This window comes from Dendrobates tinctorius, unplaced genomic scaffold (assembly GCF_039654945.1).
Source record: "Dendrobates tinctorius isolate UK_male_01 unplaced genomic scaffold, ASM3965494v1 ptg000251l, whole genome shotgun sequence".
In the NCBI taxonomy this organism is placed as follows: Eukaryota; Metazoa; Chordata; class Amphibia; order Anura; family Dendrobatidae; genus Dendrobates; species Dendrobates tinctorius.
Genome location: NW_027361918.1, coordinates 2,833,407 through 2,851,295, shown reverse-complemented (window position 1 = coordinate 2,851,295; position 17,889 = coordinate 2,833,407). Strand labels below are relative to the sequence as shown.

Sequence of the window (17,889 nt, the reverse complement as noted above, 5' to 3'; positions counted from 1 at the left end):
CTTTCAAAAATTGTGCTGATGTAAAGTAGACATGTGGGAAATGTTATTTATTACCTATTTTGTGCGATATGACTCTCTGAGTTAAGGGCATAAAAATTAAAAGTTTGAAAATTGTGAAATTTTTGCCAAATTTCTGTTTTTGTTTTTCAAATAAACACAAGTCATGTCAAAGAAATTTTACCACTACCATAAAGTACAATATGTCACGAGAAAACAGTCTCAGAATCAGAGGGATCCATTGAAGCGTTCCAGAGTTATTACCTCATAAAGTGACACTGGTCAGAGTTGTAAAATTGGACCGGTCAGAAAGGTGAAATCAGACTTCGGGGTGAAGGGTGTGAGGTAGCACTGTCATTCAGATAGGGGATCACTCGCTTGACAGCGAATAAAACACATCCGGCACCGGGTTTTCATAAACCATAACATAGTCTATGCAGTTTATTCCTCCATCATAAACCCACAGCAGCAATATACAACAGCTTAGCATCCATTACAGAGCTTCATTCTGGTTATCCTGTACTCACACAGGTTATGCAAATGTCCATTGCGCAGGCTCTTCAGCCTCAGTGTTATTTTACCCGTCAGGGTTCCTCATGCGGCTTCACCATCCCGCACATTCATTTCTTCCAGGGAACTCTTAAGCACACATCGCCATTGGTCACAGCCACCTCACATGCTGTGAGCCAGGAGACACCTCTCCTAGCGGGACCTTCCGCTCTGGACCAACCAGGTCCCTGCATTCACCACCTGTGACCTACATTGGCCACCATATATGGTACGTAGCCACGCCCACTGGGTCACATGACTATGACCTCATTACAGGTCCTTGACCCACTCACAGTCTTTTACTATAGTGTACTAAACACACCCCCTGGGTGGGTTTGTAGGTAACTAGGCCGCCCGTCTCCCTAGTTACCTGCCCGTCTCCCTAGTTACCTTGAGACTTCTCCCTGACACATTGACACAGCGCCTCAGCAATATCACTGCTGATCAATACACACATCAGTCTCCATCTCAAGGCCACCCACCTTGAGATACATAATGGTCATTTATGACTCTGCCATTCATCCTCTCTCCTCAGACATCCACACAGCGCCCCCTAGCGGACACAGTGTTCACTACACCACATACCTCCCCCTTTGATCAAACCTGTGGGGTTGAACACAGCATAACCCCAGGATCTCGAGACCGGGCACTCATTACACCTTGCCCCACAGGTCGAGAGAACTGTCTCCATCTGTCATAAGGCCTCATCTCTGTGTTAGGCCTCCCCCGCCCCCAGCGGTCATAATATCGGCCCTGATCTTTGGCCCTCCAGTCACAGTCTGTCTGCGTCATCAGACACTGTTTAGTCACCACACTCCTTTCTCTCACTGACCGGCTCTCACGGTTGGTGCGGTCATAAGTCTTAAGCCTACTGTCTGGCCTGAGTCTGACCCATTCAGCGTCTCACAGGAACTAAGGTTCGTACGGCCCGTCGAAGTGCCACTTGCTGACATTCTTCGGCCACCTGCCATGTCACTACTTGGCGGAACCCTTTGGGTCTTTACATCTTGGGTTGAAGGCGGCCGCCACCTGGTATTCCGTACTTCTTTGATTCGCCGACGGTCCAGCCTCAACTGCTCAATCTCTTGCAGGTACCCCACTCGATACTCCAAGAGTATCCGAAAGTTTCTCACGCTTTCCACGGAGCCAACCACCAGGACGGGAATCCTAGCCTCTCCACTGGATACCTGGTCTTCATCATCAGGAGGGATCCTCACCCTCATCACACCGGAGATATTGACAAGGTCTTGCATTACCTTCCCGGATCTTCCAATGATTCTCCCAATCAGAGCTTTGGGTACCGGAACCACATCCGCAAACCCAGCCGATCTATAGTCTCCCTTGCTAACTCTAGGTGCTGAGCAGCCTTCACATTACTCCGCCTGACCAGCTGTTTGGCGTGGAGACATTGTAGATGCATCTCTTTCAGGACAGCTACTCTGTTTGATGTATCTTCACTGGCTGATACTATCACCAACTGCTGAGTCTCAGGTGCCCAGTGCACCTTACACGCTTTGACCGCCTCTTTGAAAGCCTCATGCACACCTTCCTCAGCACAGGCTTCTTGCATGTCATCTGGTACATCAATCACAGACTGGAAGGTCATGGTCTTGCTCTCTTCCTGGACCGAAGGCTCTGGCTTTACCACGGACACTTCCCTCACTACAGTTGACCCGACCGGGTGACTGTCTTCTTCAGTTCTTAACTCACAAACTTCACACGATTTGATCTCTTCATGACCCTTGGCCACGATGGATACTGGCAGTTCCGGCTTGTTGTCACTCGCGCTCACCCACTGTAAGTCCTTGTCCTACTTCTCCCGCAGAAGACCTTTTACTACTCCTCTAAGTTCTTCCATCTCTTCCTTAAGGCCCTTGTTCACACTTTGCCAGGTGGACAGGTGACCTCTGAGCTCCAAGATTTCTTTCTCGAGCCCCTCCACCTTGCGCTCGGCCAGCAGTCTCAAGATTCTTTCTCGTTTGACATGTTCTTCCACTGTCTCTTTTATTAACTGTATCTCAAGATCTTGTTCTCTTTTGGCCAGCACGTGTTGCACCACTACCTCTTTAATTATATTGTCAAAGGGTACCACTGGGTCAGTCCTATCAGCCAAGTGAACCCTCCAATTACCGTCCACCAATGTGTCTCGTCCAGTCGTCTCATCTCCCAGCCCACCATCCGTCATGTCACGAGACGTCAGGTCCGTAAGTTGGGCAGATGTACCTTTTCTTCCGGTCGGTTCTACCTCTGACCTGTCCACTTTAGGAGGCGTCACTGTCTCAGTCTCTGCTGGCCCCACAGTTGAAACGTCTCCATCGTCCGACCCTACGTCATCAAACAAAACAAAGTTCCGGCCCCTCTCCAAGGCATAGACTAAGTCCTGTGGTGTCCCGCCCCCTTGGCACTCAACGCTATGGGACAGGTCAAATATTACTGTGTCTACCGCATAGTTCACCATGACCCCATGTTTACAGCGAACCTGGACCATTTTCTCAGTCAACCAGAAAGTGAGCGAAGTTCCTGTCAGTCACCTGACTCTTTGAGTCCAGCCGACCAGAGACTCTTTTCCGGAGCAACATCACAGTACACACCTGCGGCCCATCGTTAGTATCCGGAAAGACTATCCCACATTCTGAGCAAGTCATACACACACACTGCGGTTCCCCAGACATACCCACTGAGGTACCCAGTGCTGTCATTTCAAACTCGGCCCCTTTCTGGACCACTCCACTTTGGGTCGCCACCCCCTCCTGGGACTCCACCCCTTTTTGGGTTACCACCCCAATTTGGGTCACCGCCTCCCTCTGGGACTCCACCTCTTTTTGGGTTACCACCCCAATTTGGGACTCCACCCCCTTTTGGGCTACCACCCCGATTTGGGTCACCGCCCCCTTCTGGGACTCCACCCCCTTTCGGGATCTCCCCATGTCCGTTATACCGGTCTTCTCAGACCACAGTTCACACCACACAGTTTGTGCCTCTTATGATACCACACAAGTCCTTGCTGGCACCACCACAGCTCCTGCTGTCACCGATCAAAGACACCACTGGCTGCTGTTCACACACAGCTGCTGGTGTCCTCTTCGTAACCCCGCCGAGTTACAGGAAGCCGCTTGTCCCCTTCGTAACCCTGCCGAGTTACCGGAAGCTGCTTGTCACCTTCTTGACTCCCATTGAGCCACCGCAGGCTGAGTCGAGAAAAGAGAAAAAAAAGAAAAAACACACCACACAAAACTCACAAGTCCTGTCTGTGTGCTATTCAGGACGTTGTCTCCTCCTGAGACCATCCAACACACAGGGCGCACCGGGGGTTATTCAGGGAGCTTATCCTCCTCCCAGGGTTTCCCAACACACCGGCCTCACCAGGTCACCAAGGTCATACCACGTGCTCCAGGGATCCAATTCTTCTCCCAGAACCTCCCAACACTGACCCTACAGGACCTTGCTCACTGACCCAGGTCAGGACAACACGAACACCTGTCCATTACCTGTGTCGGCCACACAGGTCCTTGGGTACCTCATATCCACAGAGGCACCCTAGCAATCACCAGGCTCTATCTCCTGGGGAAGCGGCCGCACTGGGCTCACCGATCCGGACAGTGCCTTACTCACTAGGCCGCCCCACGGTTCCAGAACCACAGCCGGGCAGTGGCTTCTCCAGCCGTCAGCCCTCCTGGCTCAGCGTTGCCAGCACTGCAACATGTGCCTTTGGAAACCGTTTCCCTTAGCAACCGAAACTTTGCAGTCCTCTTCCATTGCTCCTAGCAACAAGGCTACAACATTGCCCACATTCTCCACCATTTGTGAGGTAGCGCTGTCATTTAGTTAGGGGATCACTCGCTTGGCAGAGAATAAAACACATCCGGCACCGGGTTTTCATAAACCATAACATAGTCCATGCGGTTTATTCCTCCATCATAAACCCACAGTAGCAATATACAACAGCTTAGCGTCCATTACAGAGCTTCACTCTGGTTATCCTGTACTCACACAGGTTATGCAAATGTCCATTGCGCAGGCTCTTCGGCCTCAGCCTTATCTCACCCGTAAGGGTTCCTCATGCGGCTTCACCATCCCGCACACGTTCGTTCCCTCCAGGGAACTCTCAGGCACACATCGCCATTGGTCACAGCTACCTCACAAGCTATGAGCCAGGAGACACCTCTCCTAGCAGGACCTTCCGCTCTGGACGAACCAGGTCCCTGCATTCTCCACCTGTGACCTACATTGGCCACCATATATGGTCCATAGCCACACCCACAGGGTCACATGACTATGACCTCATCACAGGTCCTTGACCCACTCAGTCTTTTACTATAGTGTACTAAACACACCCCCTGGGAGGGTTTGTAGGTAACTAGGTCCGCCCATCTCCCTAGTTATCTGGAGACTTCACCCAGACACATTGACACAGCACCTCAGCAATATCACTGCTGATCAATACACACTTCAGTCTCCATCTCAAGGCCACCCACTTTGAGATACATAATGGTCATTCATGACTCTGCCTGTTGTGAGTTCATTTTCCCCTTCACTACTGAGGCCCGAGGAACTCCCTCTTCTGGTGAAGAAAGGTAGTGAGCCTGATTGTCAAACACCTGGGGCTGATGATGATGACTGGCTGAGTGGAGTTAATGACTGGATATAAGGCTGCCGACGCCCTTCTGGCCTGCGGGTGATTTCTCTGTGGACTTCTAGGAAACCAGTCTGATTCCTGCTCATCTAAAGCTAAGATTTCTGCTTTGCCTTAGTGTTTTGTTTTTCCTTGTTTTTCTGGATTCTGCCATTCCCTGCTGGGGTGAGCTGAATCTCCTTTTGCCTGTTGCTCTGCCTTCAGAATATTCCTGAGTACTGACATAGCCTTTTTGAAGCCTAGCGTCTTCAGGGCTTTTTTTTACTGTCAGTTTGTTGGCTCTTATTTTCATAGGGTTTTTTACGGATTGCAGACAGCAGCCTTCCTGTCCTTTCCTATCTAAGCTAGCTTGGGCCCCATCTTTGCTGTCTATCTTTCTGTCTGTGTTTTGTTCTTCTTGCTTCACCGTCATTATATGTGGGGGGCTGCCTTTTGCTTTGGGGTCTGCTCTGGGGCAGTTTAAATTTCCCTTTCTGTCTTTAGGCTATGTAGTCCTCCGGCTGTGATCGAGGGGCCTAGGGCATCGTAGGAGCCCCCCCGGCTACTGCTAGTTGTGTTGATAGGTTCAGGGGTCTGCAATCCGATAGCTGCCAACTTCTCTGGTTTTCTGGACTTAGCTAGCATTTCTATTTTTGCCTCCTACGGTGACTCAATCATAACATCTGCCATTCATCCTCTCTCCTTGGACATCCACACAGCGCCCCCTAGCGGACAAAGTGGTCACTACACCACAAGGGTTAAAAACTTGGAATGTGTAGGGGGATTTGTGCAGAGATGTTATAGATTTAGAGCATAAAATGGAGACTGAGAAGACACAATGGAACCTGACTTGCCACAATACACACACACGTCTGGTCCAGAAATCTGACCGGTATAATGCCTACTACAGGTTTTTCTTCAGTGAGCGTACTCGGATATCGTATTATCCAAACATGCTCCAGTGTTACCCGAGTATCTTGGGCGTGCCCGAGTAATATGTCCGAGTCCTTGCTGCTGAATGATTTGCGTGTTTGACAGCTGCAACACATGTGGGAATTTCCTGTTTGTTAGGCAGAACCCGCAGATGTTGCAGCTGTCTATCAGCCACGAATCATGCAGCTGCGAGGACTCGAACATATTAGTCGAGCACGCCCAAGATACTCGGACAACACTCGAGCATGTTTGGATAACACGATATCCGAACACGCTCGCTCATCACAAGACTCACACCATCGGCTCATCTGGAGAATCTGCCATGTGCACCGGCACTTCATGGTGCACAGGAACAGCACCGGTACCTATAGAGCGCTCGTCTGAACGAGCCACACAGAAACTAATCACGGAGCCGTCAGGAGGACGGACACTCGACTTATTACAAAGGAAGAAGACAGATTGCAGCAGACATGGAGAAAGTCTTCAATGCTTTATTCCATAATGATTACAATATTGTTCTAATATCCACGATGGTAAGTGGGAAGGTTCACCCTGACGTGTTTCTGCCGGACCACCCTTAGTCACAGAGTGTATCAGGGAATCCTGGGATATACCATTTAAAGCAACTAACCACCAATCATGAGAGCAACGGAAAACCACGTGGACATAGAAATTAATACAGCGCTATATGGAATACGGACAAACTCCTAATTACAGAATAATATCAATACTACAGGTCAGTAATTACAGTGTCATTTCTAGAAGTCATTCCTATGGGTGCTTTGTGTCCAACCTAATCCCGGACGCCTTCCTCAATAACAGTTTTCCCACCAGTCTCCTCTATCTGGACGATTAACTCTCTCAATTCCAGGTAATACCTGATGAAGGCTAGACAGCTATTTCCATCCATCAATAACTATGGATGCTCGAAGCATCTGAGTGGAGGCGCCTTTACGCCTGGTTTCCTCTTTCTTTGATCAATTCCAAAAATGTAAAACTTTGGATGTTCCCATTAGGTGTCTCCAAAAAATATCTGGTTATCCCTGAATGTGTCCTGTTATTACTGGTAATATTTGTAGATGTTCCAATATTCTTTTTTTCAGTTTTTGGTTCGTACAGCCCACATATTTAAGGTTGGATGAATTGCATTGCACAATATACAACATACAGTGGGATTGAAAAGTATTTAGACCTCTTTAAATTTTTCACTCTTTGTTTCATTGCAGCCATTTGGCAAATTCAAAAAAGTTCATTTTTTTCTCATTAATGTACACTCTGCACCCCATCTTGACTGAAAAAAAAAAATATAGGAATTTTTGCAAATTTATTAATAAAGAAAAACTGATATCTCACATGGTCATAAGTATTCAGACCCTTTGCTCAGTACTGAGTAGAAGCTCCTTTTGAGCTAGTACAGCCTTGAGCCTTCTTGGGAATGATGCCACAAGTTTTTCTCCCGTGGATTTGGGTATCCTCTGCCATTCTTCCTTGCAGATCCTCTCCAGTTCCGTCAGGTTGGATGGTGAACGTTGGTGGACAGCCATTTTCAGCTCTCCAGATGTGCTCAATTGGGTTTAGGTCAGGGCTCTGGCTGGGCCAGTCAGGAATGGTCACAGAGTTGTTCTGAAGCCACTCCTTTGTTATTTTAGCTGTGTGCTTAGGGTCATTTTCTTGTTGGAAGGTGAACCTTTGGCCAAGTCTGAGGTCCAGAGCACTCTGGAAGAGGTTTTCATCCAGGATATCTCTGTATTTGGCTGCATTCATGTTTCCTACTGTTGGGATTATATTGGGCAGGTGATGAGCAGTGCCTGGTTTTCTCCACACATACCACTTAGAATTATCACCAAAAAGTTCTATCTTCGCCTCATCAGACCAGAGAATCTTATTTCTCATAGTCTGGGAGTCCTTCATGTGTGTTTTTTATCAAACTCTATGCGGGCTTTCATATGTCTGGCACTGAGGAGACGCTTCCGTCCGGCCACTCTGCCATAAACGCCCGACTGGTGGAGGGCTGCAGTGATAGTTGACTTTGTGGAACTTTCTCCCATCTCCCTACTGCATTTGTAGAGCTCAGCCACAGTGATCTTGGGGTTCTTCTTTACCGCTCTCACCAAGACTCTTCTCCCACGATTGCCCAGTTTGTCTGGATGGCGAGGTCTAGGAAGACTTCTGGTGGTCCCAAACTTCTTCCATTTAAGGATTATGGAGGTCACTGTGCTCTTAGGAACCTTGAGTACTGCTGAAATTCTTTTGTTACCTTGGCCAGATCTGTGTCTTGCCCCAATTCTGTCTCTGAGCTCCTTGGCCAGTTCCTTTGACCTCATGTTTCTCATTTGGTGTGACATGCACTGTGAGCTGTGAGGGCTTATATAGACAGGTGTGTGCCTTTACAAATCAAGTCCTATCAGTTTAATTAAACACAGCTGGACTCCAATGAAGGAGTAGAACCATCTTAAGGAGGATCACAAGGAAATGGACAGCATGTGACTTACATGAATGTCTGAGCAAAGGGTCTAAATACTTATGACCATGTGATATTGTTTTTCCTTTTTTAATAAATTTGCAAAAATCTCTACATTTGTTTTTTCCTGTCAAGATGGGGGGTGCAGAGTGTACAGTAATGAGAAAAAATGAACTTTTTTGAATTTACCAAATGGCTGCAATGAAACAGAGTGAAAAATTAAAGGGGTCTGAATACTTTCCATACCCACTGTATTTGGTGTTACAATTAATAAGGGAATTCATATTCCACATGTTATTGATTTTCTGTGTCTTAGGGTATGTGCACACGCTGCGGATTTTGCTGCGGATCCGCAGCGGATTTGGCCCTGCGAATCCGCAAGTTTTTGCTGCGGTGTACCATTCTAACCTATGGAAATCAAAAACCACAGTGCACATGCTGCGGAATTTTCCGTGCGGATTTGCTGCGGTTTCAAATCCGCAGCATGTCACTTCTTTCTGCGGAATCCGTAACAGTTTCACACCTTCTCCATTGTAGAGGTGTGAAACCGCAGGGCTAAACCGCAGGCTAATCCGCAGATAAACCGCAGGTCTTTTGACCTGCGGATTTTGCCAAATCCACGCGGAAAAATCTGCAGACCAATCCGCAGCATGTGCACTCACTCTTATGTGGAAATTGACACGTTACATTTAGTGCCTGCAGACTTGAGAAAACTTAGATGGAAAGCCAAGCTGTTCTAAACTGTTCCCGATACATACTGGGGGACGGAGGCGGGGACAGTGAAGCCGGCGCTGATTGGGCGCAGAGCAGCTCATATGACGTACCAACCTCACATGAGCCCCAGAAGAGCAATTGCAGACACCACTGGAATGGCGCCGATGCGGGAGGTGAGCATACAGTGGTGTGTAAAAGTGATAGCCCCCTTCCTGATCTCCTATTCTTTTGCATATTTGTCACACTTCAATGTTTCATATCACCAAACAAAAGTGAATATTGGACAAATATAACACAAAATACAGTTTTTAAAAGATCTTCATACTAAAGGGAAAAAGAAACCCAAATCTACTGGACCCTGTGTGAAAAGTGATTGCTCCCTCCCCTTAAAACATAAATTAACTGTGGTTTATCACAGGGCACATTCCCTAGCAACACCAAAGTCTGATTACTGCCACACCTGTTCTCAATCAAGAAATCACTTAAATAGGACATGCCTGACAAAGTGAAGTAAACCGAAAGCTGCTCAAAAGCTACCCATCATGCCGTGATCCAAATAAATTCTGGAACAAATGAGAAACAAAGTAATTGAGATCTATCAGCCTGGAAAAGGTTATAAAGCTATTTCTAAAGCTTTGGTACTCCAACGAACCACTGTAAGCCATTATCCACAAATGGCAAATACATGAATTCGTGGTGAGCCTTCTCAGGAGTGGCAGGCCAACCAAAATCACCCTAAGAGCACAGCGACCACTCATCCAAGAGGTCACAAATGACCCCACAACAACATCCAAATTACTGCAGGCCTCACTTGCCTCAGTGAAGGTCAGTGCTCAAGACTCCATCATATGAAAGAAACAGGGCAAAAATGGTCCGCATGACAGAATTCCAAGACGAAAACCACTGCTGAGTAATAAAAACATAAAGACTCATCTGTTTTGCCAGAAAATATCTTGATGATCCCCTAGACTTTTGGGAGAATACTCTGTGGAGTGACGAGAAAAAAGTTGAACTATTTGGAAGGTGGAAGTCCCATTACATCTGGCGTGCAAGTAACAAAGCATTTTAGAAAAGGAAAATCATACCAACAGTAAAATGTGGTGGTAGTGTGATGGTCTGGGGCTGTTTTGCTGCTTCAGGACCTGGAAGACTTGCTGTGGTAAATGGAACCATGAATTCTGCTGTCTACCAAAAAATCCTGAAGGAGAAGGTCTGCCATCTGTTTATAACATCAAGCTGAAGAGCACTTGGGTTATGCAGCCGGACAATGATCCAAAATACACCAGCAAGTCCACTTCTGAATGGCCTAAGAAAGACAAAATTAAGACCTTGGAGTGGTCTAGTCAAAGTCCTGACCGTAATTTAATTGAGGTGCTGTGGCATGACCTTTAAAACGGGACTTGTTATGAATGAGTCACCGTAGGAGGCAAAAACAGAAATACAAGCTAAGTCCAGAAAACCAGAGAAGTTGGCAACTATCACATTGCAGACCCCTGAACCTATCAACACAACTAGCAGTAGTCGTGGGGGGTTCCTACGATGCCCTAGACCCCTCGATCACAGCCGGAGAATTAAACAGGCCTAAAGAAAGAAAGGGGAAATCTAAACTGCCCCAGAGCAGACCCCAAATCAATAGGCAGCCCCCAACATATAATGACGGTGAAGCAAGATGAAAACACTAACACAGACAGAAAGATAGAGTGAGCAAAGACGGGGCCCAAAACTACCTAGATAGGAAAGGACAGGAAGGCTGCTGTCTGCAATCTGCCAAAACCCTATCAAAGACATAAGCCAACAAGCTGATATGAAAAAGACCCTGAAGCAGCTAGGCTTCAAAAACTAAATCAGGACTCAGGTATTTTCAGAAGACAGAGCTAAAGGAATTCAGCACACCCCAGCAGGGAATGGCAGAAATCCAGAAAAACAAAGCAAAACAAAGTCAAAGCACCAATGCAAAAGGCCGAGCAGCAAACTTAGCTTTAGAGGAGCAGGAATTCAGACTGGTCTCCAAGGATCCCACAGAGAAATCACCCGCAGGGCAGAAGGGCGTCGGCAGCCTTATATCCAGTCAGTAACTCCACTCAGCCAGTCATCATCATCAGCCTCAGGTGTTTGATAATCAGGCTCACTACCTTTCTTTACCAGAAGAGGGAGTTCCTCGGGCCTCAGTAATGAAGGGGAAAATGAACTCACAACAGGGACTCATGCTCGGAAACCCTCCAATGTGGCTGAATTACAACAATTCTGCAAAGATGAGTGTCCAAAATTCCTCCAGAGCGATGTAAAAGACTCATTGCCAGTTATTGCAAATGTTTGATTGCAGTTGTTGATGCTAAGGGTGGCCTCTCCAGTTATTAGGTTTAGGAGATAAACACTTTTCAAACCACTGTAACTATTTTAATAATGGGGCAAACACTCAGATTGAGAAGGGGTTGTCTGAGTGGTCAACCAATACATTTTTTTACTAGAAAATAAAAAAAAGTATATATTCTTTGTAAAACTGGAAAAAAATGTTGTAAATATCTGTAACAATGTTTCATATTAAACAGCTCCCCCCCTTTGTGTGACTTTGCTGATGACTATGAAGTTTGTCTTTGCTAATAAAGCATTTTCCACATTCGGAGCATGAGTACGGCTTCTCTACTGTGTAACTTCTCTGCTGTTTCACCTGAAAGGATTCTTTTAAAGAAACATTTTCCACGCTCTGAACATGAATTTTCTTATGTCTGAGAAGACTTGATTCATATATAAAAGAGATCCCACATTCGCTACATGTAACTGGATTCTCTCCAGTGTGATCTCTTTGATGAGAACTTAGCAGAGCTTCAGTATTAAAACATTTTCCACATTCTGAGCATGAATACGGCTTTTCTCCTGCGTGCATTTTCACATGAGTGATAAGATTTGATTTACTTATAAATAATTTTCCACATTCTGAACATGTATACGCATTTCCTGTGTGAATTCTCTCATGGGCAGTAAGACTTGATTTCCATCTAAAAACTTTCTGACATTTTGAACATGAATACGGCTTCTCTCGAGTATGAATTATTCTATGAGCAATAATATTTGATTTTTCTTTAAAACATTTCCCACATTCTGAACATGAATACGGCTTCTCTCCTGTATGAATTCTATTATGTGTAACAAGACGTGATTTTTCAGTAAAACACTTTCCACATTCGGAACATGAATACGGCTTCTCTCCTGTGTGAACACTCTTATGATTATTAAGAGTTGATTTATGTAAAAAACATTTCCCACATTCTGAACAGGAATACGGCTTTACACCTGTGTGAATTCTCTGATGTGAAATAAGACTTGCTTCATATGTAAAACTTTTCTGGCATACCGAACATGAATACGGCTTCTCTCCTGTGTGAACTCTCTCATGTCTAACAAGATCATGCTTGCCTATAAAACATTTTCCACATTCTGAACATGTAAAAGGCCGTTTTCCTTTGTGAATTCTCACATGATTAACAAGGTTAGATTTTTGAGAAAAATATTTACCACATTTTGGACACGAGTACGGCATCTCAATTTTGTGTCTTTTCTCATGCAAAACAAGATTTGATATGTTCATAAAACGTTTCCCACATTCTGAACATGAATACGGCTTCTCTCCTGTATGTATCCTCCAATGTCTAATAAGATGATATTTGTGTGAAAAGCATTTCTTACATTCTGAACATGAATACGGCTTCTCTCTTGTGTGACTTCTCTTATATTTAACAAGCTGTTCTCGATGTGCATTAAGGGTAATGAGGTTTTCTCTTGAGGACTGACACAGGATATCTTCTTCTTTTACATTATATTCTAGAGATAATGTGACATTTCCTCCAGAACGATCACTTGCGTTTTCTGTTAGAAATAAAAATAGATTATTAGTTTTTTAAATCACAACTTTAAACATAAAGGCCCATCCATGTCCCACCTCAGATTCAGGATTGAGAATGTAGAAGGAATGTTAAGGAATTCAATGCACATTCCGAGAAATCCCCCGATCACCGGGTAACACAAGATTCAGAATATGGGATCCTCCAATGGCTTCAGCTTCCTGAGAAACTGTGTGTAAAGGGCCTGTCACACTAAGCGATATCGCTAGCAATATCGCTATAACTTGTGACGTTATAGCGATATTGCTAGCGATATCGCTGTGTCTGATACTTACCTACAACCCGCTCCCCCGCTGGTTATCGCTGATCGCGCGAGAACGTCCAGGACTGTTTCTCGTCGTCAGCTTCCTGCGGCGCTTCCTGTGGAGAGACGAGCGACGAGCGTGGAGCCTGGCGGGAGGACGCAGGATCGCCTAGTGTGACAGGTAAGTAGCGACCCTCGACCCCTGTGATGTCGCTGGTGAGATCTGCCTGTGTGGCAGCTCACTAGCGACCACTTAGCGATGTACCAGTGATCCTGACCGCGTCATATCGTTGGTCGGGATCGCTGGTGCATCGCTAAGTGTGACAGTACCTTAAGACATTCTCAATCATCAGGAGCAGCACAAAGGAGACCCCAGGACTTCCACAGCAAACCTTGCTCCTCTTTCATGATCATCAGCACACATTCAGACACAGTGTCAGGAATATTTTTTGATTACCTTTTGGGCATTCATGCCCTCTTTCAAGATTGTGTCTTTTGTCTCATGTGCTCTTTGTCTTCCTGCTTTATAACTCCACCCCAGCCTCTAGTCAGTGCCAGAGTATTCTGCCTGCGTCCTGTTTCTGGTCCTGGTGGCTTCCTGGTTTCCTATCTGCTCCTGCAAACCTGTGTGGATATCTGGTTTTCCCGCTTCCAGAGTTTCTGCTGTATACTCCTGTTATCAGTATTCCCTCTGTGCCTCTGACCTCACCTGCTGCACACATAAGCTGCTTACTGCTCAGTCTCTTCCTTCGATTTAATAGATGCAGAGCACAGGACTGATCTGCACTATCTGAGACTTCCAACCCAGGCCTTCCTGGATTATCTAATATTGCATATGGACTTGCTTGTTATATATATACAGTATATTATATATACACACAGTGTGTACGCAGAGTATTCAGACCCCTTTACATTTTTCACTCTTTGCTTCATTCCAGCCATTTGGTAAATTCTATAAAGTTCATTGTTTTTCTCATTAATGTGCACTCTGCACCCCATCTTGACTAAAAAATACAGAAATGTACAATTTTTTGCAAATTTATTAAAACAGAAAACCTGAAATCTCACATGGTCATAAGTATTCAGCCCCTTTGCTCAGACACTCATATGTAAGTCACATGCTGTCCATTTCCTTGTGATCCTCCTTGGGATGGCTCTACTCCTTCATTGGGAGTCCAGCTGTGTGTAATTAAACTGATAGGACTTGAAGTTTAAAGGCGCACACATGTCTATATAAGACCTCACAGCTCACAGTGCATGTCACACCAAATGGGAATCATGAGGCCAAAGGAACTGGCCAAGGAGCTCAGAGACAGAATTGTGGCAAGGCACAGATCTGGCCAAGGTTACAAAAGAATTTCTGCAGTACTCAAAGTTCCTAAGAGCACAGTGGCCTCCATAATCCTTACATGGAAGAAGTTTGGGACCACCAGAAGTCTTCCTAGACCTGGCTGTCCAGCCAAACTGAGCAATCGTGTGAGAAGAGCCTTGGTGAGAGAGGTAAAGAAGAACCCCAAGATCACTGTGGCTGAGCTCCACAGATGCAGTAGGGAGATGGGAGAAAGTTCCACAAAGTCATCTATCACTGCAGCCCTCCACCAGTCGGGCCTTTATAGCAGAGTGGCCAGACGGAAGCCTCACCTCAGTGCCAGACATATGAATGCCCACATAGAGTTTGCTAAAAAGCACATGAAGGACTCCCAGACTATGAGAAATAAGATTCTCTGGTCTGATGAGAGGAAGATAGAACTTTTTGGCGATAATTCTAAGCGGTATATGTGGAGCAAACCAGGCACTGCTCATCACCTGCCCAATACAATCTCAACAGTGAAACATGGTGGGGTCAGCATCATGCTATGGGGGTGTTTTTCAGCTGCGCGTCCAGAACGACTGGTTGCAAATGAAGGAAACATGAATGCGGCCAAGTACAGAGACATCCTGGATGAAAACCTCTTCCAGAGTGCTCTGGACCTCAGACTTGGCCGAAGATTCACCTTCCAACAAGACAATGACCCTAAGCACACAGCTAAAATAACAAAGGAGTGGCTTCAGAACAACTCTGAGACCATTCTTGACTGGCCCAGCCAGAGCCCTGACCTAAACCCAATGGAGCATCTCTGGAGAGACCTGAAAATGGCTGTCCACCAACGTTCACCATCCAACCTGACGGAATTGGAGAGGATCTGCAAGGAAGAATGGCAGAGGATACCCAAATCCAGGGGTGAAAAACTGCATCATTCCCACGAAGACTCACAGCTGTGCTAGCTCAAAAGGTGCTTCTACTCAATACTGAGCAAAGGGGCTGAATACTTATGACCATGTGAGATTTTTTTCTTTTAAATAAATTTGCAAAAATTTCTACATTTCTGGTATTTTTAAAGGGGTCTGAAAACGTTCCGTACCCACTGTATATCTATCTCTGTGTATGGACTAGTCAAGGACTTACTTGTTTCAAGCATTCTCAAGTGTGAACTGTGCTTCACAGACTGCTCCGCTGTTTGCATTGTCCTTGGAGGTTTCCAACAGATTTGTTACGTTTTCATTCAATTTTTGAGTGTTTATGGACTTTGAGTTTTCCTCTGCACTTATTTTGCAACACGTGTTTAATATATAGACTTTTTCATATATAAACTGTGTTCTGTAATGTCTTTGCTCCACGCTAGAAGACTCCCGAGTCCTCCATTATAATTTATACACACAGGCAAAATCATGTTACTACCAGTTATACTAACTGGAAATTACAGACACGAGTATGTACGGCCTGGGACAGTAGTGAGGCTGTATTATATCTGCCAGTGCCGACCACAGAAACGGCCACAAAGAAATGACTGAGGTCTCCTCTTACCTGGTGACACAAGAGGCCGGTGCTCCTCCACCACAACGTCCTTATACTGATCCCAGTGTCCTCCTACATAATCCCACTCCTCCATGGAGAAATAGAGAGCGATGTCATGACACCGGAGAGGAACCTGACAACCAACGAGACCGACATCACCCAGAATCCTCCAGTGTACACTGTGTAATCTCCCAGCAGTCTCCTCCCATCACCCAGAATCCTCCAGTGTATACTGTATAATCTCCCAGCAGTCTCCTCCCAACACCCAGAATCCTCCAGTGTATACTGTATGTGTCAGGATCCTGTCAGCGCCGGCGTGCAGCCTCCGCTGAGCAGGGACTCACCCGCACTGGAGGGGGGCCCAGGGTCAGGTACAGCCGGAAAGTACAGATACAAAGGACCTGTGGACGCTGAAGTTTAGCAAGCAGTCACAGGACCTATGGTCCTGTGACTGCAAGGGGGCGGGGCTTAGCGTCCTGCTTTCAGAGATGGCAGGACACTATACAGAAATACTCAGAGTCAGGCAAAACGGAGGTCATACACAGAGATATCAGTAAAGTACCAGGGATGAGACAGAGTGGATAATCAGAGCCAAGCAGAAGTCAAAACCAAACAGACATAGAAGGTAACAAGTAGAATCCAAAGCAATATCCAGAGAACAGACCGAGTCGTACACAGAGAATCAAGCAACCAGAACACAGCAAAAACACACTCAGGGGTCATCACACTATGCCAAGGGCGAAAGTATAACTGACGAGGGATGGGAGCTTCCTGAGGCTATAAGAAGCTTTCCCAGAACCAATGAGAGGCCAGCATAATAGGTCACAGGTGTGCAGGTAAGAGTCTGCACTGAGATCAAAACATTAACCCCAGAAGTGCCGGTCACCCAGCACTGGTACCATGACAGTACCCCCCTCTCAACGGGGGGCTTCTGGACCCCCAGGCTTGCCCGGGTACCTAGCATGGAAAGCCCGAACCAGGCGATCCGCATGCATCAACCGGGCCGGCACCCATGACCTGTCCTCTGGCCCATACCCCTTCCAATGAACTAGGTACTGTACTGACCGCCGTACCAACCTAGAATCTACGATGTGACCAATCTCATATTCCACATGTCCCTCAACCGAAATCGGAGGAGCAGCGGACTCGGATTCTCCCCGGACTGCTTCAAAAGGATTCAGTAGAGATCTATGGAAGACATTAGGGATCTTGAAAGAGGGTGGAAGGCACAGCCTGTATGCTACTGGGTTGATTTTTTCCACAATCTTGTACGGGCCAATGAATTTGGGGCCCAACTTGGCTGATGGAATCTTTAACTTAATGTTTCGCGTGGAGAGCCAAACTTTCTCTCCAACCTGAAACATGGGAGCAGGTGTTCGTTTCCTGTCCGTGAAAAACTCATACCTGCCTTGAGACCTAGATATACGCCGCTGGACTTCTGCCCATGTATCTTTTAACCGCTGAACAGAGTCCTCAGCCCCGGGACACCCCGAATCCAGACGAGAAAATTCACCAAAATGAGGACTGAGTTGATCAAGAAAGGGGACATACCAGTGGATTGACTCACCCGACTATTGAAGGCAAATTCAGTCAACGGCAGTATATCACACCAGTCATTCTGTCTAGCAGAAGTCAGACATCTGA

General features: G+C 46.3%; 1 protein-coding gene across 3 annotated transcripts in view; it reads right to left on the bottom strand.

Moving 5' to 3' along the window:
• Positions 1–11,641: 11,641 nt before the first annotated feature.
• Positions 11,642–17,889, bottom strand: part of LOC141065424 (uncharacterized) — a 102,284-nt gene continuing 96,036 nt past the window's right edge. For all 3 annotated transcript variants that reach the window (XM_073557918.1, XM_073557917.1, XM_073557916.1), the window contains 2 exons: positions 16,255–16,378; positions 11,642–13,130 (listed from right to left, as the gene is read on the bottom strand). In XM_073557918.1, the coding sequence (XP_073414019.1) occupies positions 11,803–13,130; positions 16,255–16,378 (1,452 nt within the window). In that variant the 3' untranslated portion in view covers positions 11,642–11,802. The remainder of the gene's footprint in view (positions 13,131–16,254; positions 16,379–17,889) is intronic.